At 34.2% G+C, this 25,473-nt stretch overlaps 2 protein-coding genes across 2 annotated transcripts; one reads left to right on the forward strand and one right to left on the reverse strand.

Moving 5' to 3' along the window:
* The first annotated feature begins 3,255 nt into the window (after window positions 1-3,255).
* DEX1 (defective in exine formation protein (DEX1)) lies at window positions 3,256-18,142 on the forward strand. The gene is made up of 13 exons (XM_028052695.2): window positions 3,256-3,732; window positions 4,508-4,618; window positions 4,711-4,793; window positions 5,735-5,852; window positions 5,954-6,114; window positions 6,320-6,996; window positions 7,125-7,195; window positions 11,836-12,092; window positions 12,557-12,738; window positions 16,645-16,928; window positions 17,008-17,125; window positions 17,199-17,381; window positions 17,483-18,142. Exons 1-13 carry the CDS (start codon window positions 3,581-3,583, stop codon window positions 17,795-17,797), a joined length of 2,712 nt encoding a protein of 903 aa, XP_027908496.1. The 5' UTR covers window positions 3,256-3,580; the 3' UTR covers window positions 17,798-18,142.
* Window positions 18,143-20,850: 2,708 nt separating this feature from the next.
* On the reverse strand, window positions 20,851-21,405 carry LOC146882162 (uncharacterized). Its single transcript, XM_085667303.1, has one exon. The coding sequence runs from the start codon at window positions 21,403-21,405 to the stop codon at window positions 20,851-20,853; it is 555 nt and encodes a 184-aa protein (XP_085523429.1).
* Window positions 21,406-25,473: the final 4,068 nt, after the last annotated feature.

Raw genomic sequence — 25,473 nt, forward strand, 5'->3', positions numbered from 1 at the left:
ACAATCATTTTTCAAGTATCAATCGATAGAACAAAATTGAATTAATACCCTATTCTTAAAATTTTCCAAGACAATTTTATAGGAGCAATTCTAGGAAGTTGAGGCATCATTAGCTCTAAAAGCTTCTAAAAAGTTGACTTTCCTTTCTAGAGTTTTGTATACAATTTCTTTTGACTGAAAGAAGATGAAGTTGTAGTTGAAGAAGCATTGGAAATTGTTGAACGCTTCCTCCAAATACATAACTTGTTGAGCATCGGTGTGCACCACAATCACAATATCAGAGTTGCTCCCTGTTGGAGCATCCACGACGTCTCTAATTGTCATCATCGCCTCTTCCTTGGGCAACACCTTCCTGTCATGCGTGTGCCCACCCGTTTTCAACAAAAACACATATCACTGAAATTAGGGTTATGAGAAACTGAAACTTTAAAATAAAATTGAAGATGAAGAGAAAGTAAGTAGAAGAGAAATTGAACTTACAAAAAAAGAAAAAATACTTAGGAAAAGGGAGAAAATGACTTAGAAGAATGGCTTCCATGAGGAGAGAAAATGATGGTGGATGGTGGTGGATTCAATAAAACCATCCAAAAAAACCCAAAATGTAAAACCTTAAACCTATTACCTACTTGACCAAAAAAACCCAATTCGTGAAGGGTTTATGCTTCCTTCCACCATATTAGGATTTGTGTACTATTCTTTCTGGTTTGTGAAAGAGCCTTGTTCTGGTTTGTTTCATGAACCGTGATCATGACATGAACCTTGTTGTCCCTAGAGGATGGGATGCAAAGTCTCTTTTCTTGCATGAGTGTCGGGTTCGAGCTAAAAGGGGACACGATGATGCCGACGAAGCTTCTAACGATGACTGACACTGCTATTTGTGGCCTCAGCCGGATGAAGGACGTACAATGTTTGGGTTGAGATTGTGTTTCATCTTAGTGAAGGTCAAGTCTGGTTGGTGAAGGATGGTGTGTTTTGTCTCAACGTGATTTGTAGTGTGGGGAGGGATTATAACAGTTTTTTAGAGGTGAAATAAAGCCTAAATTTATGAGGTGAAATAAAAGATATGGTATCTACAAAATCTGCACATAGATAATATATTATTTTTAATTAAAAAAATTATATAATTCTTACATACGAAGCTCTTTTTCACAGGTAACTTTTTTAAAATAATTTTTAAAGCATGATTGGTATGTGGTCTTGAATGTTGAGAATTTTGGTATGAGGATGTGGAATGCTTGTATGAAACTTTTAAACTTTGGTGACCTTAGGCATAAATATAAATCTACATATGGTATGAGCAATGCAGTGTATAAGAATTGGAATGGGATGTGGATTTGGGGATATTTGATACTTGGTTGAATTCTTGATTCTCGAAATGTGACTTATTTGGTATATGGAATTGCATGAAATGTTTTGGAATGCCTTGGTTTGGTTGAATGTTGTTAAAACTATATGATTTTGGGTGTCTGCATTATGTAGATTCGTTGGGTGAGCAAACAAATTGTTGAGCGAATGAATTTTGGCAAAGAGGTTTTCTTGCTAGGCGAGCAATCCTCTCATTGGGCAAGTTGGGTTTTCTTGTTCGGAGTCATCTTTGGGATTCCCGCTTTGTTAACTGTCAGATTGGGCTGAAATTTTGACAACAAGTCCTAAGCATATGATTCTTCGTTTTGACCACTGGGATCTTTGATTTGAGGCCTGTATTTAGAAACGCTAGTCTCTTGTGATTTCTTTATTTTAGGTTTCTCTTTTATGAACAACATTTCTACTTGATGTCTTGATAGATTATTTTGCACTTATTTGTAGTTTTGGTTTGATATTGGAATAAAAGAATGTGTATTGTGAATGATAGAGTGTGTGTGATATGAATTGTAAAACATGACAATATGATGAGATGATGTGCAAGGAATTAAGTGAAATGTTTCAAGGAGATTATTTTAATATAAAGGGATGTGATATATTGCTTTGAATGTTATGTTTTGGTTGAATGGCCATATTCTTCCTAAAGAGGAAGGGCATGGTAAAATTGTTAGGGTTATGCATTGACTAAGGACACCTTTGAAGTCATTCCAATATTTTACTAGACTTACAAACTCATGTAAATGATATGGGGTCTAGGTGGTGAAGAGGTTCCTATTATTGGTTCTAAGGTCGAGGACCTTTTTTATTTTAAGCTACAGAGAATTCACCCTATCACGAGGAAGGGAAACCATGTACTATTACTAGTTTGTAACACTTGAGGCTTAATGATTTTAATTTCATTTGACGACAAGTGCACGACTTTTGGAGTTCGAGTCAAATGCATAAATCCGGATATCGAGTCTAGTATTATACTATGCTTAGGTGTTTGTGAATGGTATGATGACTAGACCATTAAATGCTATGATTTTAATTGGTTGAGATATTGTGTTATAAATTTTCTATGTGTGTTTACGTTAGTAATAATTTACCCTCCTTTGTTTGTGATTGTATGTTTTTCTCTTCTTTTGTGATGATCATAATTATGGTGTGAGTAGAGAATGTTTCGAGAGCTAGTAGAGTGGATCACTTTGGAGTAGTGTTTGTTTCCTTAGTTTGATGGATGTATATAATATAGAAATTTTAGTATATCTCATAGTTTGATGACTTTTTATGTAATAGTGGAGATGTTCTATGATTTTATAAGTATTTGGAGGAACTTAATTGAAAGAAAGACCATGACTGTTACTATGATTTTATAGTTATGTATGTTTGAATTTCATCTCTACGATGAGGTCTATTCTTTACTCAATCATACAATGAAATAGCAATAATGTTTATTTTTTTGAAGTGTACAAAATACATAAACCCAACCCAATATTATTTAGTAGGTTGGATAATGAATTTGTATGAATTCTAATGTGGAATATACCGATATAAAAAAGAAGAAGGAAGAAACAAACAAATGTAGAAAAAAAAAACTAATAAGTTGTGAAAAATAATACTATTGCTATATTAAAAAGCAGAATATATATTCACATGCTATGCATAATTAATCATTTAGAATGTTTGATTCTATGTAATCGGATATTCTTGTTAAAACATTATTTCAACACAATAAATAATAAACAATAAAACATTATTTAGAAAAATCACATAGAATAGAAAAGTAAAATAAATATATATTATAAAAAATATAAAAAAATAATAAAAAAATTACGACGGAGATGGGTTATCGCTTTTTTGTTGTAGCTTCTGAGAAACAATATGCATATGATTTAGGATGATTACATTGAGAGCGCAGAGAAGTAACACCATTTTTTCCTTTTTAATATTACATACAAAGCAATTGTTTTAACCGTGTCCCAAATTAAATCCGATTGAATTGATGCACCCACCTTTTCCTTCGTATAAACTGCACTGTAATAATTCAAAACCCCTTCTCTGCATCACCGTCAACTCTTTCTCTCTTGCAGATCGGTTAGACCCGAAACCCTGCTATTGCCACTGCGCTAGCTAGGGTTTCATTTCACCTTCTCCGAACAATCTCGCTCCCGCATGCTCAACTGAAACCAATCGCATCATTCAGCAATTCGGTGGAGCCAATTTCCCAGCAGATGATATGAAACCGTGCTCGCGGACCAAGCCTCTTCTTCTTCTCTTTCTGCTGCTTCTCCACCACCACGCCGCCGTCGTTCTCTCCGATGCACCCAAAAGCAAAAACAGCTTCCGCGAGCGCGAAGCCTCTGAGGACTCACTCGGATACCCTGAAATGTAACACTCCCGTGCATTAACTTAATGGCTTTCGATTTTAAGGCTAGTTTGGTAATCTGTTTAATTTCGGAACTAGTCGCTTTTTTTATTTTTTTTTTGCCGAGCTAGAAAGAATGACGTTGTGTATAATACGGTGAACCAGTCACACATATTGATTAGGAGGAAGCTTTTATATAATCGTATATAGAATTGGCCCTGATAATCTGCGTTGTAAAGGTTTGCGCCGAGGTCGCTCTAGGTTGTCGAGTTGGAGCTTCAACTCTAATTCTGATTAGAGAATTGTACTATGAGGGTGTGTTTTATTTCCATTCTATGAAACTGCTTTTAGTTTTCAATGTGTAACTTAACCAGGTTGCTTCTAATTCTGATTACAGTAGTACTAAGTGTGTGATTGATTTCATTTTCAAAAACTGTTTTTAGTTTTCAATGTGTAACTAAGCAAGGTTGCTTTGTGGTCTGATGAAGAGTTGTGCGTGCGTCGCACACCAGAGTGTGGATGGAGGGAGAAGTTGAACAAAATGAAAACTATAAGAAGAATATGAGAAAATGTCCTATCTATTTTTTTTTTTAATTTTTTTTAGGAACAATTTTTATAATTTAATAGATTTTGATGATAAATTGATTGGGTAGTGCGGAATTGTTTTAGAAAATGGTATTCAACACCATAAACTTAGAAGGGAATCTAACATGTTCTAAGAATTTGTAGCATTGTATGTAGTTGTTATACTTCTAATTACTCTCTTCTTGATTTCCCTTTTCTTATGGCCTTTGTTAGAGATGAGGATGCTCTTGTGAATTCAAAGTGCCCTAAGAATTTAGAGCTCAGATGGCAAACGGAAGTTAGTTCAAGTATCTATGCAAATCCCTTGATTGCAGATATTAATAGGTAAGTTGTTTATGTGCTCTACTTGTTGAGTGATTGTGTTTTTTTTATTGTCTATTTTCATTTTGTCAAATGTCTGCACTATTGTTTTGCAGTGATGGGAAGCTTGAGGTCGTGGTTCCCTCTTTTGTTCACTACCTCGAGGTTCTAGAAGGTGCTGATGGGGACAAAATGCCAGGTAAAAGGATTTTGGGTTTTTACTATTTTTTTTGTGATAGGCTTGGGTCAATGATGTTGTTGAGGTTGCAACATTTATAGAGCATAAAATACATGTTGTTTCCCCTGATGATATTTATATTATTATGGTTTAGTTGTAGATAAATTAAGGTTGGTTGTATTTTATAATATGGAGGTACGTAAGGTTGTGATTAAAAGGGCTTTGGCCTCAGACAGAAAAGTTTTGCAGTTAATGTGGTGGTTATTTTATAATATGGAGGTACGTAAGCTAGTAACTGCATTTGGCCTGTGCCTATTTTGTACGACTTCTGGAAGTTAATGTGGTGGTTCTAGCTTATACAACACTTTACCAGAGCAATATTGCTTTAAACTTTGACATGGGTAAGACAACCTACCCTTAGTAATGCTGAATGATTAATATTCTTAGAAAGTGATTGTAGGCCTAACTCAACCTTTCAAAATTAACTTGTAAGGTGAGATTTGTACCCACTTATATATTATAATTTTTTACCCATATCTCTAGTTGATGTAGAAACTCCAACAAATATCGTGAAATATCGGTAAACTTATTTTTGGGCTTGAGATATGTTTAATTTGACAATGAAGTACTACATAGGCATAGTTGTTTTTGGTGCTGAAAACAGTTTTGACCTTGTATGGCCTATATGAACATGGCCTATAATTATTTATACTATCACTTGTAACCTGTTAATAGGGCCCATACTTCTCCATGGCTCCTACTCAAGGAACTATGGAAAATTATATTACTATATAAGGTTGTGGTGGGGAGAGAATACTGAATGGGATCAATGGTAATGTTGTTATTCAGACTTGCGTAAACTGACTGACTGCGAATGCTTAGAATCAAGGCTTGTGATTGTGATAGATTAATTTAGGTTTGATTTTGAGTTTTCTAAACATAATATTCTGAATGGTACATAGGCTGGCCTGCTTTTCACCAATCAACTGTGCATTCTAGTCCTCTTTTATATGACATTGACAAAGATGGGGTGAGAGAAATAGCTTTGGCAACCTACAATGGTGAAGTGCTGTTTTTCAGGTGACATTTTCCTATTTCATATTTTCAATTTTTTCTTCCAATAACAATTACCCCTCACTTGTGGTGCTTTTATCATGGTTGTAATGAGTTACCATTTTTAGGGTTTCGGGCTATCTAATGTCAGATAAACTAGAGATCCCACGTAGGAAGGTGCTAAAAGATTGGTTTGTGGGCTTGAATCCTGACCCAGTGGATCGTTCTCACCCTAATATTCATGATGACCAACTTGTCCAAGAGGCTACTATCAAGAATTCTATGTCTCGTACGTCTCTGCTGTGGTTACTTCTCAGATCACTTTTTTGCAAGTGTAACGTTTAGAGATTCTCATGTTTTATCTTCAACCTAATAAAATAGCTTTCATAGGGTTCAGCAACTGCATACAATTTTGTGTCCATGTGTTGCAAAATGTACATTTATTTAATTAAATTTAATTAATTTTATCTTTTGTGTAATAATTCTCCTTGTAGAAATGAATGGAAGTAGGCATGAAGCTAAATCTTCAGTGGCTACATCTACTGAGAACCCCCTTGACACAAAAAACCAGTCTAATCCTGAGCCAGAAAAGAAAGTAAATGGAAGTGAAGTAGGTGAGAGCATTAAGGTGTCTAATCTTGAGCCAGTAAAGAAAATGAATGGAAGTGAAGTAGATGAGAGTCTTAAGGTGCCTAATCATGAGCCAGAAAAGAAAATAAATGGAAGTCAAGTAGAGGAGAGTATTAAGGTGCCTAATCTTGAGCCAGAAAACAAAATAAATGAAAGTCAAGTACATGAAAGTATTAAGGTGCCAACAAATGTTGATAATTCCTCTGTAAATGCTGGGTCTCTGGAAACTGTTCACACAGATAATAAGACCAGCACTGGGAGACGTTTGCTGGAAGATAACAATTCCAAAGAAGCAAAGCAAGGTGTTTCTGAAACAGGGGGTATTCATGCTTCAACTGTGGAAAATGATGAAGGCTTGGAAGCTGATGCTGATTCATCTTTTGAGTTATTCCGTAATAGTGAAGAGCTGGCTGATGAGTATAGCTATGATTATGATGATTATGTTGATGAAACGATGTGGGGTGATGAAGAATGGACTGAAGTTAAGCATGATAAATTAGAGGATCATGTAAATGTTGACTCTCACATTTTGTGCACTCCTGTGAGTTCCTGTTTTACCTTTCTGTTATTGTATTATAAAATCTACAAAATATTTATTCTGCTTAGTTCTAAGAGAGAAAAGTATAAAAACAATGGCTTTTGCATTTTGTCATCTTCTTGCCTTTTCAGGTCATTGCAGATATTGACAATGATGGTGTTTCAGAAATGATTGTTGCTGTTTCTTATTTCTTTGATCACGAGTGAGTCCATCTGTAGCTTACACAACTTTTAAATTTCACCAATACTTTTATTTGGTTTTCATGCAAGGATAATGATGTCATTGGAATATCATGGTAAAGTACGATGCTACTGTACAGCTTTTTTGTTTCCATTAAATACATGCATCCTAGTTAACAATTTTTTCTCTCGTTATGATTATCAGTCCTTTGTCCCTTTATTTTTACAGCTATGATACCCAAATGAATATCATTGTAAAATAAATAATGGATGAAAAAAGATTCCTGCACACTTCAGTCTTGAGACTGTTAGATATATTAGATTATTATATATCTTAGATATATATCTTATCCTTATCTTTTATCTTCAGTTACTTTGTTATTATTTCTTATATGTATTTTGGACTTAGCCCATATTTTTCTATTATAAATACAGTACCCTATGTGTATTTTCTAAACAAGGGAGATTAATCTCATACATAGTTTTCACTGTATTGAACACAGACAATTGAATTTAATATACATGACTTCAACTCAGTGTTATCAATATGGATAATTGAAAATATCGGAGACCTAAAATTCCTTTTTAAACAATATATTGGAAGCCATAATGAGTTATGGCATGGACAAAAATAAAATTATATATACATATATATATATATATATATATAATATAGAAATGCAAAATATAGATATTGATAACTTGAAAAAGTCAAGAAATGTAATTGTAACTCAAAAATAATGAAAGACAATAAATAGCTAATAAGGAATCATATTTAAAAAATTCAAATAACAAAAAAGAAAATTAAAAGCCACAATTTTCAAGTTCAAAATTTAAATATAATGAAACATAATGTAGGAGCTGCCGGTTCAATGTGGGTAGGATGGACATGCAGCGGCGTCAGCGTTAACAGTAGCAGCAGCAACCTCATCGGCAGTGGCAGCGGCAGTGACAGCTGTTGCAGCAGTTGCTGTAGCATTGGGTCTGCACAATAGTGAAGGAGAGGTTGTGGGTTCAGTGTGGGTAGGGTATCCTATGTCAATATTCTGTTGTAATGTTAGGTTGGGGTTGAGTTGTTTGTCCCAACACGGTTTTCACTTCGTAGGTCGAGTCCATAGCTTCTTCTCTTTTAGTTTTCCACTGCCGTCTTTGCTATTTTGTTGTTTTGCATGGCTGCCAGCGCTACTCCTTCGTTTCCCTTAAGTGCTGTCTTGCCACTCTGCAACTTTTGCCATGTCTGTTTCACGATGCTATTCCATGACACCCAAAGTGGCCGCAATGGCTACCATGAAAAACCCGCATCGCCACCACCATGTTGTTATTGCAAGGCATAACTCCACCACCGATTTCTGCCATGGTGCTGCTGTAGTAGATTTTTTATAACAGTGCTTCAACTTAATCTGTATGGACAAGCAATAGAGGGAAAGGAAGCCGATTTTGTGAAGGGTGTGCTGGGCTTTTGGCATCACCTTGTCGCTTTATACATTATCAGATAGCAAAGACTGAAGAGTGTATTATTATATTATTTTGTTCTGGGTAGAACGATGTTATTTAGGTCTTTCTGATTTTGCTTATCAGGATTTAACTCCAAGATAGATGTCAGCATAGTGCTGCAAGCAATTGCGTAAAGGAATGATGTTATAAATTAAGATGATGCAATTGTGATAAAGATGATTTTGTTTCAAATCTTTTGTTAACTTATTACTTAAGATATTGTTAAAATGTAGATAGCGAGACATTGAGCTAAAACCATGTGTTTCGGAAGTGTACAAAATGCATTTTATATTGAGAAAACAAAATCAATATAATAAATAAAGGAGATGTTGTACCCTTTAAAATAAATATCCTCTAAGAATACAAATATCATACAAGAATAAACAAAAAATTCTTAATAATGCATAGATAATCTACATATGCCTCATTCTAAAAGATTGTAAAAGATATTCTTGATTATAAAGGATCGGACAACTTATTTTTAGAGTTGTAACACTCTTGCTCAAGCTGGAGCATATAAGTCATGTGTCCAACTTGGGAAAGTTTTAGACATGATCTCCACTATTTCATTATCCCCTGAAGATGATTCTTGTACTGGAATGGCAATAAGTTGTGGGCAGTGGTGAGATAATTGAAGTAAGTGGTGATGGAGAAGCATCCCTAGGTACCACAAGATCATGTGGTAATGAAGGAAGATTGACAAAGGGGGGAAACTGGTTACTTATATCTTGATTAGAAGAACCAAGTGTATAATATGGGACAAATTTAGAAAATATTTAGAAAGAGACATCAGTAGAAACAAAATACTGGTTAAGTTAGGGAGAAGAACATCCCTAGCATTTTCGAGAACAATGATATTCTAGAAAGACACATTTGAATGACTGAGGAGAGGTTTCTCTTCACTAGGTGAGTGGGTATGTACAAAACACGTGGACTGAGGCTGAAAATTAGGAAAAAAGAACACAGTGAGGTACTTGATCATAAAATCTTATTAATGAGATTAGATGTAGTCAAGAAAGCATTGCCTAAAGCGGTGTGGAACATGACTCCGAAGTAGAGGGATCTGACTAGTTTCATTAAGATGTGTGTTTTTCATTTAACTGACCCATCTTCTTGAGGAGTTTGAGAACACAGTTTGATAAAGAATACCATTGGATGCCATGGATAATAACACTGGATGTCATTGCAAAAAGCATGTTTTCATGTTCCAAATTGTGTTTTGATTTCATTATAAAGTGTGTGAAAGATAGAAAACAATTTGAGTTGATTTTTCATCAACCAAATCCAAGTACAAGTAGAATAGTAATCAACGAAGGTGACAATATACTTAAAATCATAAGCAGTAGAACCCCAAATATCGGAGTGAACTAAAGAAGGAGATGAAGTTCATTTGTAAATATTATCAGAGAAAGATTGATGAATGTGTTTACCCAACTAACAACTTACAATTCAACATAGAGCTTTTTAAACTTGGTTCCAGTTTCTACAATTTTGTCAACTCAGGATATCCTAGTTGTGCTTGAATCATATCATTGGAGAAACTACACATTTACACCAAGTTGTTGATGGAGAGAGAGAGTAATTGCAGTGACTCACATTTGATGCCAATGTCCAATTTGATATTTGATCCTAGAAGGTAGCATTATTTTTAGTGATGGTGAAGATAATGTCATGATATTTAGGCACATAAAGATCGAAGACAATGGTAAGAAATGAAGGGTGTTGGGTAGTACCAATGCCACAGGCTTTTGTTTGTAAACTATTGGTAGCAATGATGGAAGGCAAATTGTTAATAGTAAGGGGCGAGAAAAGAGAATGATTATCAAATATATTATCAGTTGTGCTAGAGTCAATGATCCAAGGACCAAGGAAAGGAGATTGAGAGAGATAAGTAGAGAGTTACTGGTGTGTGCTACCAAAGTAGTGTTACTAGTAGATTGATGAGTTTCACACATTTGAGGAAGTCCTCATATGTTGTTGGAGTTGCGAGGCTTGCCAACTGTTCTTTTAGACATTTTTTTCCTATGGAAATATGGGGAAAATAATAATAAAATATTTGCAAGAGACACAAACTCAGATTGAACAACCAAACAAAATGCGACGTAGCTGTAACTATTTGGACTGTGTCAGGATGGAAGAGGCCAACATGGCGATGGGTAGCTAGAAGTCGGGCACAACTGCACGTGCCAACAATGGTGGTGAGTCTGCAAATGGAAAAGACACACATGAGGGTGTGTTTGGCACTGTTCTATTCTGTGTTCGGATGGTTGTGTAAGTTGGCTTTAAGGAAGTCTTGTCCCTTTGGTCATGTGAGCAAATGGAAGGAGATAGTTGGACATGCTGCCGGAATAGAGAGCAAACCTGGGAAAGGTTCTCAAAAAGGTCTTTCCACTTGAGAGACTGGGTCCATCATGCCAACACGGTTTTCAGAAGTTTCTGGATACCATGATAAACTATAGAAAATAGAGAGACATTGAACTGAAATCATGTGTTTGAGATGACACAAATGCTTTGTCTTTGTTGAGAAAATGGAATCAATACAATATTAGAGGAGAAATGATATTCTCTAATGATAAGGATATGATATGGGAATAAACATAATAAATAAAACTTTCTAATGATACATATATAGTATAGATACTTCTGATTCTAAAATATTGTAAAAGATATTCGTGATTATAAAAGATTTCTGCCGTATGTATCTTATATCTAATTGTAACATACATGAATAGTAGCCACATGCATTGCTTTGGAGATGTAATGTGTTACCAAATAGTGTTGTCAATCCTATTTTTGAAAAAAATAGAACACGAGAGGAAATTCTTTTCTTCTACTTATTTTATTGTAGGTATAGAAAAATTGTGAGATTAAGTAAGTTATTGAGAGATCAAGCCATCATACTATTTTTAAGTTAAAATAGTTTATTCATCTTTGCTTATTTTATTTGGTCGTAAGACTGGCATACTTGTTTTTTTTAACAAACGAGTTTTTGGAGCACTGCTCAGTTTTACTATTTTATTACATCCAATACAATATGGTGTAACATTGATTTGAAAAGTAGATTACTGTTTTTTTTTTTATTAACTTGTATTGGTATAGTCTGCATCTACATATGATCATTTGTTGATTTACTGGTTTTTCAGTAATTATCCACCTTTTAAGCTGTCAGGTATTATGACAACCAGGAGCATCGGAAAGAACTGGGTGATATTGACATTGGGAAATATGTTGCTGGTGGTATTGTGGTTTATAATCTGGATACGAAGCAAATTAAATGGACTGCAGATCTTGACCTGAGTACAGATACTTCAAATTTCCGAGCCTACATATATTCTTCCCCAACTGTTGTAGATTTGGATGGTGATGGGAATCTTGATATTCTCGTTGGAACCTCGTATGGCCTGTTTTATGTATTGGATCATCATGGTAATGTCTAGAGATTGCTATTGCAGTATTCTCTTTAGTTAATTTTAAATGGTTTGTTCAGGCTTCGACATTGTCTTCTTGGATTTCTCTGTTTGGTAGTCATGTCTTAGTTCTTCTTCCCTTAAAAGATGTTTACCACTTTTACAGACCTATTTTTCTGCTATGTTTTAGTCCTCCATTGAAAGATGTCTATCAATTTTACAAACCTTTTTTTTTTTCTTTCTGGTGTTTTATGTTGTTTCCATACTGAATGGTGTGTAGCAATACAAGGTTGGACTTGGACATGTTTTCTGTCATGATTCATCAGATTGGTGGACTAAATGTATTTAATTTTCTGCTTTAATTTTCATGGATTGCAAATTGTTCTTTTAGGAGCGTTGTTACCTTTTGGTCAATACTCAATTCTGTTACAAGTACGTTTACATTGGTAAATTAAGTTTTTAGTTGTTGTTTCTCTCAAACAGGCAAGGTTAGAGAAAAGTTTCCTCTTGAGATGGCCGAGATTCAAGGATCTGTTGTTGCAGCTGATGTCAATGATGATGGGAAAATTGAACTAGTTAGTGCTGATGCACATGGAAATGTTGCTGTATGGACTCCAAAAGGAGATTTAGTCTGGGAAAAACATCTGAAGAGTCTTATTCCGCAGGTAACTTGCTATCTCAATCTTCCATAGCTTTTTAATGAATATTGCATGATTTTGTGCCATGTATGTTGTCAGTATTTATTCTTGTTTACATAGCAATTAATATCTAGGATATAGGATTTTCTAAATGGTTTAGATTGATGAGACAATTACAGAATGAGCATAGACTGTTATTGTACAGGTCAAAATGATGCATATTGACTTTTAAAGATGAAAGGAAGAAAAAACAAAAGGGGAAGTCGATGTATTACTCCAGTTAAATGTTTGGCTTGCTTTCTTTCTAGCATACTATAAATTGTTATAAACTTGATAGTTATAGTCTCCATGTAGCAAGGGGTGGTTGGTTGGGATGGAAGACTAGAAGGCTTGAATTTTTGTTTCTAAAAACTTGTTTTATACTTGTTTTCTTTAGTTGTAGGAGTCACTTCATCATTTGTTAATCTCTGCTCTGCTTGTATCATTATTAATTTTGAACAATGTTGAAGAATGATGAAGGACTAAGGGTTTCGGGTTTGAGTAAGAGTAAGGTCCTGCTAGGACAGACTTCTCCGTAAAGACATCTAAGAGAAACATAAAAAGTAGAAATGAAATGAGTTTTTGCATAAGTTAAAATTAGCTTATGCACAAGATAAGAAATAAATATTTAGAGAAGTCATATGAGAGAATTTCTATAAATTAGTTTATATATAAGCTAATTTTGAGTTTTAGGAGAAACTTTATCTTTTTCCTTATTTCTCTCTCCTAATAGTCTTTATGAAGAAGGATGTTCGAACATGTTATAAATCTGAGAATTCTCTTAGAGAGTGAATGAATTTGTTTGAGGCCAAAATCATTTTGGCATGTTGCAGAATTAACTCTTCTATTACTGCATTCTCAATATCTTCATCTTCTATCCTCTCTTAATCTTCCAATACGACCACAAGAATGCTTAAACTCAAATGGAGCCCCTTTTTGAACAGTCCTGTCAATGAATGAAGACTTATAGTTTTCAACTTCAAGGAAAGATTAAATCTTGAATTGTTTTCCTTGAGTAGATGACTTTATTAGAGGCCACAATCATTCTAACACTTTGCTGCGTGGAGTCTTCTATTGCTGCACACTCGATCTCCTCATCCTATGCCCTCAGCATGTTCCAACATTTACATGATAATGTTGAGTCAAAAAGAACTCTTGGCCATTTTAATCTACATTTTCAAGACTAGAAGGGAATGTGTTTGGTATGCCCAAAAGCTGCACATCACCTAGGAGTTGAGGCCACTGATTATTTAAATAATGGTTCCTATCTTATATCATTGTGGTGCCTTTTAAGGACAAAACTATGAGAGTCTCCAAGCTCCAAAGTGAGCAATATCTTGAATGTAGTGATTGACTCTGGTGGTGATGCTATCTTAGCAAACTTAAGGTTTAAACATTGGCACTATTTGTGGGGGACAAAAAAGTGGTTAAAAACCATACACTCCTTCCCCTTTAGCCCTTAATTAGGGGACTTATGTCCTATACACTTGAAAGTCTTATATGGCTTAAGAGTTAAGGCCAAGGACTATTTATATATACCTTGCTTTTTTAACCTAATAAGATGCCTTTTAAGAACCAAATCATGACGGATGCAGTGTGAATATTAATCTTTTAGCTATAGCTACTCGTTTACTTTTAGCCATTCTTGTGGACATGCTGGAAGATGAAGAAAGAGTAGAAGACGAAGTCAATAAAACAATATATGAGTCTAAAAAGTTGTGTAAGATTGATTCCGGCGTCCAATGAAGCTGTTCACTCTATGAAAACATTCACAGGCTTACACTTCCTTAAACTAGAAAACCATGGTTCTATGTTATTCGTCAAGAAGGTTGTTAAAAAATATGGTATCAAAGTGGTAGTTAGAATTTATTTATATTCCTAAGAATTAATGTATTGGATTGCATGGAATAGCAAGATTCATGTATAATGGCTATTAATGTTACAGAGAATTACATCTCTTATGATTGCTCTTTGATTTAAATCACTATAAAAATAAATTATATTAAGTAAGTGGTACTAATGAGTGCTTCTAGCTCTTTGGTAGTTTCATCATATATTCTTCTATTCTACATCATACACGATTTTAAAGGGATTTTGGACTTCCAAAGGTTTTATCATGCAACATTGCGATTGTCCCTCTTGAATTAACAAGAGTAGGTGGAAAAACACAAGAATTCATGAAAAGGTAGATGAAAAGGTCTGGAATGACACTTTTTTAGTCTTGGTCTTCACAATATTGCTTAAGAGCTATCCTTTTTACTAATTGAATTTTGTACCTTAACTTTTGTTGGGAAGTCCCATGCTGCCCTCCTCAAGTCTTTGGAGTGCTTGGGCAACATCACTTAATGCCAATTGGTTTTAAATTGAAATTTAACTTGCAATTAGAGCCTATAGCTCATCTTGGTAATTGCCTAGTTTGACAAGCGCATGTGGAGGAGAAGTGTTAGGAAGTCCTACATTGCTTACCTTAAGTGTTGGAGTGCTAGGGCAACTTCATTATTGTCTGTTGGTTTTAAGTTCAAATCTGACATAGTATTAGAGCTCATGGTTTGCTTTGGGGATTACTCAAATGATTATGATATAGAATGGTCCTTGTATTAGAAGTCCTTTTGGCAAGAGTTTTAGACAAATGTATCCCATTATGGTAAACAATACAACTAAGGACTTAAATTGGGAAGGGAATTGTATGTAGAGGGGAATTGTTGGGAAGTCCTGCATTGCATGCCTAAGTCCTAGAGTGCTTGGGCAACTTCATTTAATGTTGATTGGTTTTAAGCTGAAATCTAACATGGTATTAAAGCTGATGGTTTGTTTTGGCAATGATTCAATTGAGTATGATATAGAGTGATCCTTGTATCAAAAGTCTTTTTAGCAGGAGTTTTAGACAAATATTTTTATTATGGTAAATGACTACATAAGTAAGGGCATCATTGAAGTATTCGTGGTTAAGAAATACTTATGCTATTTCTCAACATGTCTGTACTGATAGTCACTCTAACAAACATTGAAGCTTTATTGTTGACATAAAATTCTTGGCTGGGTCTAAAGAAGCTATTAGAACTGAACATTTGACTCAAGCCATGAAAGAGATTATGCATCAGAAAAAAAAAAAAAAACCACAACATGGGGGATTGTTGACAAACCAAGAGACAAAAAGGTCGTAGGTTGTAGATGGATATTTACAGTGAAATATAAGGTAGATGAGTCAGTAGACAAGTATAAAGTTAGATTGGTTGGAAACGGGTACAATCAAACTTATGGAATTGACTATGAGGATATAGTTCAAGTTGTTCTTGTTATATGAGCTAATTTTTTATGAGAATTACACTAATTGATGTGAATAGTGCCTTTCTTCATGGAGCTATAAAAGAAAAGTGTATATTGAGATTCCTCTCAGATTTGAAATTCACATTGGATCGAATAAGGTTTGCCTCAGAGGGCATTATATGATCTTATTATGAATCGAGATTTACAAATGCAATCATGGTTATCGAATCGAGATTTTTAGTTTATTTAGAAATGTGAATTGAATCTTATTATGAATTGAAAGATACATAATAAAGAAACTTTTGTAACCTAAGATATAATATAAAAAAATCCTTAAAACAACCACACATTTTTATAGAAAAAGAAAAACAATAAGAATATAATAAATTTATATACTAATTTAAATTGATTATTTTTTTTAGATTACTCATGTGAATGTCACTTCATGTGGGGCAATTGCACTTTAAACTTAATTTAGATGTGTTGATTGAATTTATTAATTCTTTCTGGGATTGCTTAATTTGATAAGATGCTTCACACACTTTCCACTCTTTCACCTTTGCATTAGAGACCATTTAGGTGGTTTCTGTGTCTAAAATTCGATTGACAGTGTCTCATTTTCCATAGGGTCCAACTGTTGGTGATATTGATGGGGATGGCCATACTGAGCTTGTTGTGCCAACACTATCTGGGAAGATTCATGTTCTGGATGGAAGAGACGGGTCATCTATAGGGCGGTATCCATATCCAACTCATGGAAGAATAATGAATCAAATTCTTCTAGTTGATTTAAATAAACCCAAAGAGAAAAAGAAGGGGTTAACTATTGTTACCACATCATTTGATGGATATTTGTACCTCATTGATGGGCCTACTGGATGTGCTGATGTTGTTGACATTGGTGAAACTTCGTAAGAGATTCTTTATAACCCCTGTCTTGGATATGCTTTCTGTCACACTTTCTCAATATTGAGTCTTTTTTTGCTACAGGTATAGCATGGTCTTGGCAGACAATGTTGATGGTGGAGATGATCTTGATCTAATTGTCACAACTATGAATGGCAATGTCTTCTGCTTCTCAACTCCATCTCCTCATCATCCTCTAAAGGCAGGATTTGTTTGAAATTTGATCACTGAAACGATTTCAGTTTTGGTACTAATGTCTTTGTACGTTATTTCAGGCATGGAGATTGCCTAGTCAAGGAAGAAACAACGTTGCAAATCTGTACAATCGTGAAGGTATATATGTTACCCATCCTTATAGGGCATTCCGTGATGAGGAAGGCAAAAGCTTTTGGGTGGAAATTGAGATTGTTGATAATTACAGATACCCATCTGGGCATCAAGGACCATACAAAGTCACTGTAAGTTCCCAAACAAATTAATTTATTTCTTGAGTTACTGATTCACTGGGAGGCACCGAATTTATGTGTCATTGTTCTTTCATGTTGTGTAAATTCACTAGACATCCTTGCTAGTACCTGGGAATTACCAAGGAGAGAGAACAGTAAAGTTGAACAATACCTATGATCTACCTGGGAAATATCAGATTAAGCTGCCAACAGTGTCGGTAAGGACCACGGGAACAGTTTTGGTTGAGATGGTTGACAGAAATGGACTGTATTTCTCTGATGATTTCTCCCTTACATTCCATATGCACTACTATAAACTGTTGAAGTGGCTTCTTGTACTTCCAATGCTTGGGATGTTTGGTGTGCTTGTAATCTTTCGCCCACAGGACTCAATGCCATTACCATCATTTTCGAGGAACATTGATTAATGATGATTACTTTATTTCATATCATAGGCATCATTCAATTCAGAAAATGTGAATATTTTATGTCAAATTGAGTAGAAACTGTTATGGTGTATGCCTTGGGTGCTGCCCTGAACTTTGATCAGAGTTGAAGCGGGTCCTTTTCGAGCTGAAGAGTTCAGCGAAGTTGAGGTTACTTTAGAGATAGTTGAAGATTGCGAGAGTGAATTATATTTTAATGTCGGGATTTTGCCCTTGATGTTGTAGTGTAGTGTAATCTGATACCTAAATGTTTAACGGAGCTACATACATTTTTTTCCATCTTTGAAACAAAATAGATATTTATAAGTAATACACAGTTTTCTCTCAGTGACTTTTCCTTTTTATTTTTATTATTATTTTTTTTTTATGTTGTGTGTGCCAATTCGTTATATCGGCTCAGTTGAGGTGGAAATGATCAAATATAATGTTACACTCCAATTCAAATATAATGATATCAGTAACTGTCATATGATACCTTTTTCGTCTAATAGTAAATATTTCATTTATACTGGTATTAAAATTGAATGAAACAGAAAAAACTACATATCACGCAATTTTGATAACTAATTTCGAAAAATAATCTATATTTCTTAATTATTTTTGCTGACATTTAGTTAATTTATTCAAGGGTAAAATATGTTTTTAGTTTTTGAATTTTAATGTGAAACTAGAATTAGATATGTCCAAAATTATTATACATTTTGGTCTCAAATTTTAAAATTGAATAGATATAGTTTTTTTTTTTAATTTAATTATGTTAAAAAGTGTCAAATGTTTTTCATGTTAGTATTTGAGTTATTTGTATTGTTTGACATGCTCTGACTTTAATGTTAATAAAAAAGTAAGTTTGACAAGTCAAAAAAATTTAACATAATTGAATTAAAGGGAACTTGTGTTGCACGGGGTTTTTGTAGATGTAATACTTTTGGTAATGACAATGAATAATGAGTGCTACCCAATAATATATATGATGAAAATTTGATGTCTTTAATAAATTGTCAAGTGTATGATATATAAAAGAAAATGTCATCCATGTTATGTAATCAATTAAGAACCTAATAAAAAATATATTGTTGCTATTTTTAGAAGCATTGTTGCTCTATTTCATTTTTTTCTTCTATTGTCTTTTTTTTTTTATTTGCAACAACAAAAAAATGACTAATAATGAGCACTTTATAATGAAGTGTTACCAAATTACACATCTTTGTTCAAGCTATTTTCAAACTATATTTGTACAATGAGATGTTACAAAGTTATATTAATGTTTATTACTTCTTGCATGCAACCTTTCTTGTAGCACTATCTCCCTTCTAAGCTTTGCATTTTGACAATCATTTTGCTCCAGTACAGAACACAACTTGGAATACTTTGAAAGATAACAATTGAAGGAGCAAAAATATAAATAAGTTCATCTATGTTTATACAAATTAATAAGTTAAAATAAGAATAAAAAATAATCAAGTACATACCTATATTTTCTTTTTTATTAAAGAGTTTCAAAAATTTCTTTGTACACAACGTTTATAGTTGTGTTTGAACCTGTTTTGAAATGATTGTATGACTTTAAAAGTGCAACATATAAACAAAATATAAATAAATCTTTGATATAAGAAAAATTAGGTAATAGACAGAAGACTTACTAAACTCCAACTCAGTTAATGGCTTCCTCTGTACAACATTTTACAATAGTTTATCAGATTGATTTCTTTTGTCTCTCACAACTAAATAAAACATATTTTATTATGCATGTTCATTGTGAAGTTATACTCAAAAACATATACATAGTAAAAAAAATATAAATGTTAACTTAGTTCAGTCCAATGAAACTTGATATGTTGGTACTTTCAAAAGCATTGTTGCTGTGTTTAATTTTTTTCTTCTGTTGTCTTCTTTTTTATTTGCAACAAAAAAAATGGCTGATACAAAAGAACACTTTATAACGAAGTGTTACCAAATTACACTTGTTTGTCCAAGCTGTTTTCAAACTACATTTGTACAATGAGATGTTACAAACTTACATAAATGTTTATTACTTCTTGCATTCAACCTTTCGTCTACCACCATGTTCCTTCTAAGCCTTGCATTTTGACAATGATTTTGCTCCAGTCTAGAACACAACATGCAATACTTTGAAAAATAACAATTGAAGAAGAAGCAAAAAGATAAATAAGTTGATCTATGTTTATACAAAACAAATAAGTTTTAATCCAAATCAAAAATAATAAATTACATACATATAATCTCTTCTTTGTTAAAGAGTTTCAAAAATTTCTTTGTACACAACGTTTTTAGTTGTGTTGGTGACATTTCCATCTTCATCCAGTTAAGTATTTTCAGTCCTCTTTTGGTTTTCACTTTAGAAGTAGCAACGTATAGCTGGCCATGTGTGAATATAAGACGTGGAAGATAAAGTCCAACTGTAGAAAGCGCTTGACCTTGACTTTTGTTAATCGTCATTGCAAAGCATAAAGATATTGGAAACTGTCTTCTTTGAAATTTGAAAAGCAACCCTAAATCAGAAGGAACTAAATCCATTATTGGTATAAATATTATGTCACCAATGTTTTTGCTAGTAATTACAGTTGTAGAAATGACATTCTTGCCTAAATGATTAACTTGCAACCTTGTGCCATTGCAAAGACCTTTCGCTTGATCAATATTTCTCAAGAGCATAATTGGTACACTTGTTTTCAACTTCAGTTTATGATTTGGTATCCCTGAAGATTTGATATCATTTAAGAATTCAGATGTAAACCATTCATATTGAATTTCATTTTGTTCATCAGATTGGCAAGGTGTATCCGAACTTAAATAAGTTACCTCTTCACCACTTAATAAAGACAACATGAATTCATTAACTTCCTTTACAGAATCAGTTGTTGGGGACAATATTGCTCCATCATCAAAATAACCAGACTTCATCATGTTAACCACAAATTGAGGATACATAAATTCAATCAATAAGAGTAAAGGTAACTCTATATTGCAATCAACAACTGTTTTGGAATTTCAACAATGCACTCACCATTCTCATTTTAATCCATGTCTCCGTCTCCAATCTTCAATATCCAATCAGCAAATTCTTTTATATCATTTGTTGTTTGAGTATCTATTGTAATACTTAATCTCATGTTCTTTGAGAGTTTTAGCACTTGACAACACTTCCATAACTTAGAATAGTTTATTGATGATTTAATGATATCAAACCTAGATCCTTTCTTGATAACAAGTAAAATTTGCCTGAAGTCACCTCCAAAGACAACAACTTTACCACCAAATGGGTTGGCATTATTGGCATCATCAACATTTTTCATAATATCTCTCAATGTTCTATCAAATGCCTCAAAACACATTCTATTCATTATTGGTGCTTCATCCCAGATAATCAAATTGGTTGCCATCAAAAGTTTAGCACGAAGACTACCTTGAGCTATGTTGCAAGTTGATTCATCATTAATTAAGAGTGGGATGCAAAAGGTAGAGTGAGTTGTTTTTCCACCAGGAAGTAGTAAAGAAGCAATTCCACTTGATGCTACATTTAAAACAATCATGCCCTTGCTTCTTAGAGCAGTTGACAATGTCTTCCACATAAAAGTTTTTCTTGTCCCACCATAGCCATATAAAAAGAAGAATCAACCCTTTTGTGAAAGTATTGCTGTCATGATATCCTCATATACATGAACTTGTTCATCAATGAGTGATTTTAACAAAGTTTCATGTTCTTTGGCCATGTCTTTTTTATTATACTGCGACTCATAACCAATAAATCTATTCTGCAATGTATGTGTATTTAAAATATCAAGTTGAGGTAATGAAGGATAATCTTTCAAACATCTACCATTTGACATTAGCATTTCTTGAATATCAAGTAGACAAATTTTCTGTAATTCAGCATCTTCAATTTGAAGACCTGCAGCAAAAAGGTAATGCAATTAGAACTTATATTTCTATTCATTTGAAGAAATGACAATATACAATACTTGGTAAGTTCAACTATTTTCTTTTTTGGTACAAAATTCCATCACATAAGACACTCCAAGTAGAATTCCAAACTACATCAGATTTAGAAATTGTATTCATGGACAATAAAGTAACAAATAATCTTCTAAGTTGATAGCTAGAAGCGAATTCACTTGCTTCTTTGATTGCATCAATATATTCTTTGTCATCAGCCAACAATCCCATAGCATAGCAAGCTTCTTGGTAGGTTTCAATTTACCATCAATGGTCTTTATGCTTTCATAATCAATATAACATTTTTGAACGGTCAATAATATCCTCAAATAGTAAAGGTCTCTAAAGCCAGGAGGAATATAAGTAAGTCTACCAATATTGTAGTCTTTATTCCTTGGTTTCCATTCATTTTCTTTAGCAAACCACACAAATTTGCTTGGAAATTCAGAATAAGTCAAATATTTTCCTTTTGTATAAATTTTGTTAGCCTCAAACCAAGCTAGAAACATTATGTTAGCATTTTCGTATCTGTTGAAGACCACATTTGATGTGATCCCAATAAGCCTAAGCCCAAATGCATCAACAAGCCTAAGCCCACCTTGAGACCCAATCACTAGAAGCATGATGAAGAAGATCCACATGGGCCTCTCACAAGATGATCAAGTCAATCATGGGCTTTTCACTTTATTCACATTGGCCAAATAAATCTACAAAATATGATTTGATGCATGGAAGACCGTAGTTTAGATTTAAATTGGGCCATTGTATAGGCCTTGTTTTCTAGAATAATAAGTCAAACAATGTGTAGTTGAATTGATAAAATTGGGCTTGACTAAGCTCAATAAGAGATTTGGCCATGAGCTACCAAAGGTCCAAGGTGGACTAAGTGGAAGTCAACATTCCTTCCTACACCTCATGGATCCAATGCATCCAAGGGTTAGGAATGTTTCCTCCTTTTCCAAGGCATCATCCAATGGCCATGAGCCTTGCTCCTTCTCCAAGCAATCTTCCACGACCAAGATTGAATGCCTTTCTCATCCAAGGGCTAGGAGTGCTTATGTGTATTTGCTTTCATATAAAAGCCTAAATTTTAGGCTATTATAATCACTTTTGAAATTTCTAATAGAATGTTTGTGTTAAGATCACTCCACTCTTCTATTATTTTGAGAGCATACATGGCTAACCTTCTCCTTCATCTCCTCTAGCCACCTTCCATACCATAACTCCACCTCTACTCTTTATCTTCACCAAATCCTCTATTTCCGAGAGCTAGTTACATCTCCTTCTCCAAATTCCGCTGCATTCCAACTCATCATAATCATTCTCCATGGATTTCCTTCATCTCCTCCACCAAGAACGTCCGTCAATTGGTATCTAGAGCCATCCAAGCATTTGGTGCATCCATCCTCTTGGTTTGGGTAAGGTTCTTGGTTCATACTTGTGTCTTGTTTCAATTTTCATTTTGTCTCTTCTTCTCCACTGTTTTCTTCAATTTTTTTGTTGTTTTTTCATGTTCTTGCTGCTCTCCACCGTTTGACTTTGAGGCTACATGAATCTCCATTTATTCATCTTGTAGTACTCCTTGCTTCATTGGTGCAAATCTGTTTTAGGTTCCATTTTTGTTTTCGAGCACTTGTTCTTTTCCTCCTTGCTGTTTTTCTTCATTTTAATCGGTGCATCTTTTAATTTTCAGTTCCTTATGTTGTGTTTTGTCTTAAGTCATGTTTTAGCACTTTAATTCATCTTAATTTTCGTTCATATGGCTGAATTCTGCACTTGCTTGATGAGAACCAAGTCCTACATCACAAAAAATGAGCTATGAACTTCAAGTGATGCTTGTGGATGTGTAAGGCAATGGTCTCACTGTTTTTCGTCCATTTCACCGATTGGATTATGCTTTTGAGTGTTTAAGATGTTCTTATATGATTCATACTTGATTTTAGATCACAATCAAGTTCATTCATCTTGAATTTTCATAGAACATCTTACAATTTTCGTGAGCAATTCTGCTCTAGTCTGTTTTTCCAGTTTTCACTGCACGCACACCTACTGTTTAAGTTTTTTCATGACTCACTGCATGGTCCAAATTTTCTGTCATGTTTCATTAGATTCTCTGTGGTTTAGCATTTCCAATTTGTTTTTCTTGCTTTATCCTTTGATTGGTTCATACACTTGGCTATCGATTTTTGGTTGTTTGATGATGCTATGGAGTTTAGAATGGTTTCTATGATATGGTAGCATCTTAGGTGGTGGATATTGAAGTAGAATTTTATCTTGTATGTTTTCTATAAGATTGCCTTCTCCTCATCTTTGAAAGTTTGAGAGTTTTGAGCCTATTCATTTGAGAGAGTGTGTGCTAACTAGCTTGCTTGCCATAGTTTGCAGATTTGGTTGCTCTTTTTGGGTGCTGTAGTAGTGTGGTGCTGCAAAGGAAACTTTTATACACTTTGGTGCTTGAACATTGGTCATATACAAAGGCTACCAAAGCCTCCTTTCTCTCGGGATAGTGCATTTACCAGTAGCTGTGATCTTTGGAGAGCTTGTTTTGGTGCTGTTTTGGAGTCTTTGGCTGCACATTTTAGACCTCATTTCAGCCACACCTTTTAGTTCTTTTAATTGTGTATAATTTGGACACTCATTTTGGTACAATTCAAGCATTCTAAGGCATTTTATTGGTTCTCCAAAAAGCCTTAAAATCTTGTTTTCTAGCATCCAATTTGCTCTCGGTTTGCTTCACTTTGTACCAAAACTAGTGCATCAATTTCTTTTGCTTTCAAGTTCTCAATTGTATCCATGGCCTACTTAGGTGTCTTGGGAAACCAAAGGTGTTCAATCCCATCTCCTAAGTAGAACCTTTATCATACTATAGTGCAACGTTTTAGTAAGTGAGTGTGTTGAAAGTTCTAAGTGCTTTCTCACCTTGCTTTTAGGCCACATAGTTAGACGCTTAATGGTTTAAATTTGTGAGACCAAAGTCTCTAAAAAATTTCCCATTTAGGGGTCCGTTTTTAGTGTTAGTCTTTTCTTTTCTTGGAGTCTTGTTTGTGCTTGTTGTGTGCTTTGCCTCATGTGATTCTATCTACTTATTACTTGAACATTTGTGTGAACTTTGAGTACTTTTGCAAGTGTAACCTTGGCAAGGATTAGCCTTGGTACTTAAGAAGTCCGTGAGACTCACCTCGCTTACCTGGAGGTACACTTGTGCTAGTCCTCTTCTTTCACCCTTTTATCCAAGTGCATAAGTTCATTCAATCATCATGAGTACATATTCTCCATATAGTGCTAGGATGCATAAGCATGATAGTCATGAGTTGCATCACACATTTCATAGTGCCATTCCATTCTTTGGGGAGGATATAGGTCCACTATCATTCATAGATTAGATGTGGGATACAGAGAAGTTGGTGCAACCATTCTTTAATAGATATAATCAGTATGATATTCTTATGCATGTTTTTTCTAGATTTGTAGGACGTGCATGTGGGTGGTGGCATCAAAGGCAATTTCAAGTGGAAAAGGGAAGAGCATCATGCATTAATACCTTTTATGAATTGAAAGCATGCATGTGGAAAAATTTTGTTCCCTCTTCATATAGGATCACTTGAGAGCAACATTCTTGACTAGAATACTTCATTGATATAGGAGATGCATTCATTCAAAATCTAAAGAAGTTTTCCCGTCAAGGAAGAGATTTCAAAGATAAA

Source organism: Vigna unguiculata, chromosome 10 (genome assembly GCF_037176805.1).
Source record: "Vigna unguiculata cultivar grain cowpea cultivar isolate G323 ecotype 2 chromosome 10, ASM3717680v1, whole genome shotgun sequence".
In the NCBI taxonomy this organism is placed as follows: Eukaryota; Viridiplantae; Streptophyta; class Magnoliopsida; order Fabales; family Fabaceae; genus Vigna; species Vigna unguiculata.

Excerpts from the sequence above, each read along its gene's own strand:
- DEX1 (XM_028052695.2), top strand. The coding sequence starts at position 3,581 with ATGAAACCGTGCTCGCGGACCAAGCCTCTTCTTCTTCTCTTTCTGCTG. Across the intron at positions 6,115-6,319 it reads TATCAAGAATTCTATGTCTC|AAATGAATGGAAGTAGGCAT; the intron begins GTACGTCTCTGC and ends TTCTCCTTGTAG. Across the intron at positions 16,929-17,007 it reads GTTGACATTGGTGAAACTTC|GTATAGCATGGTCTTGGCAG; the intron begins GTAAGAGATTCT and ends TTTTTGCTACAG.
- LOC146882162 (XM_085667303.1), bottom strand. The coding sequence starts at position 21,405 with ATGTGGAAGACATTGTCAACTGCTCTAAGAAGCAAGGGCATGATTGTT.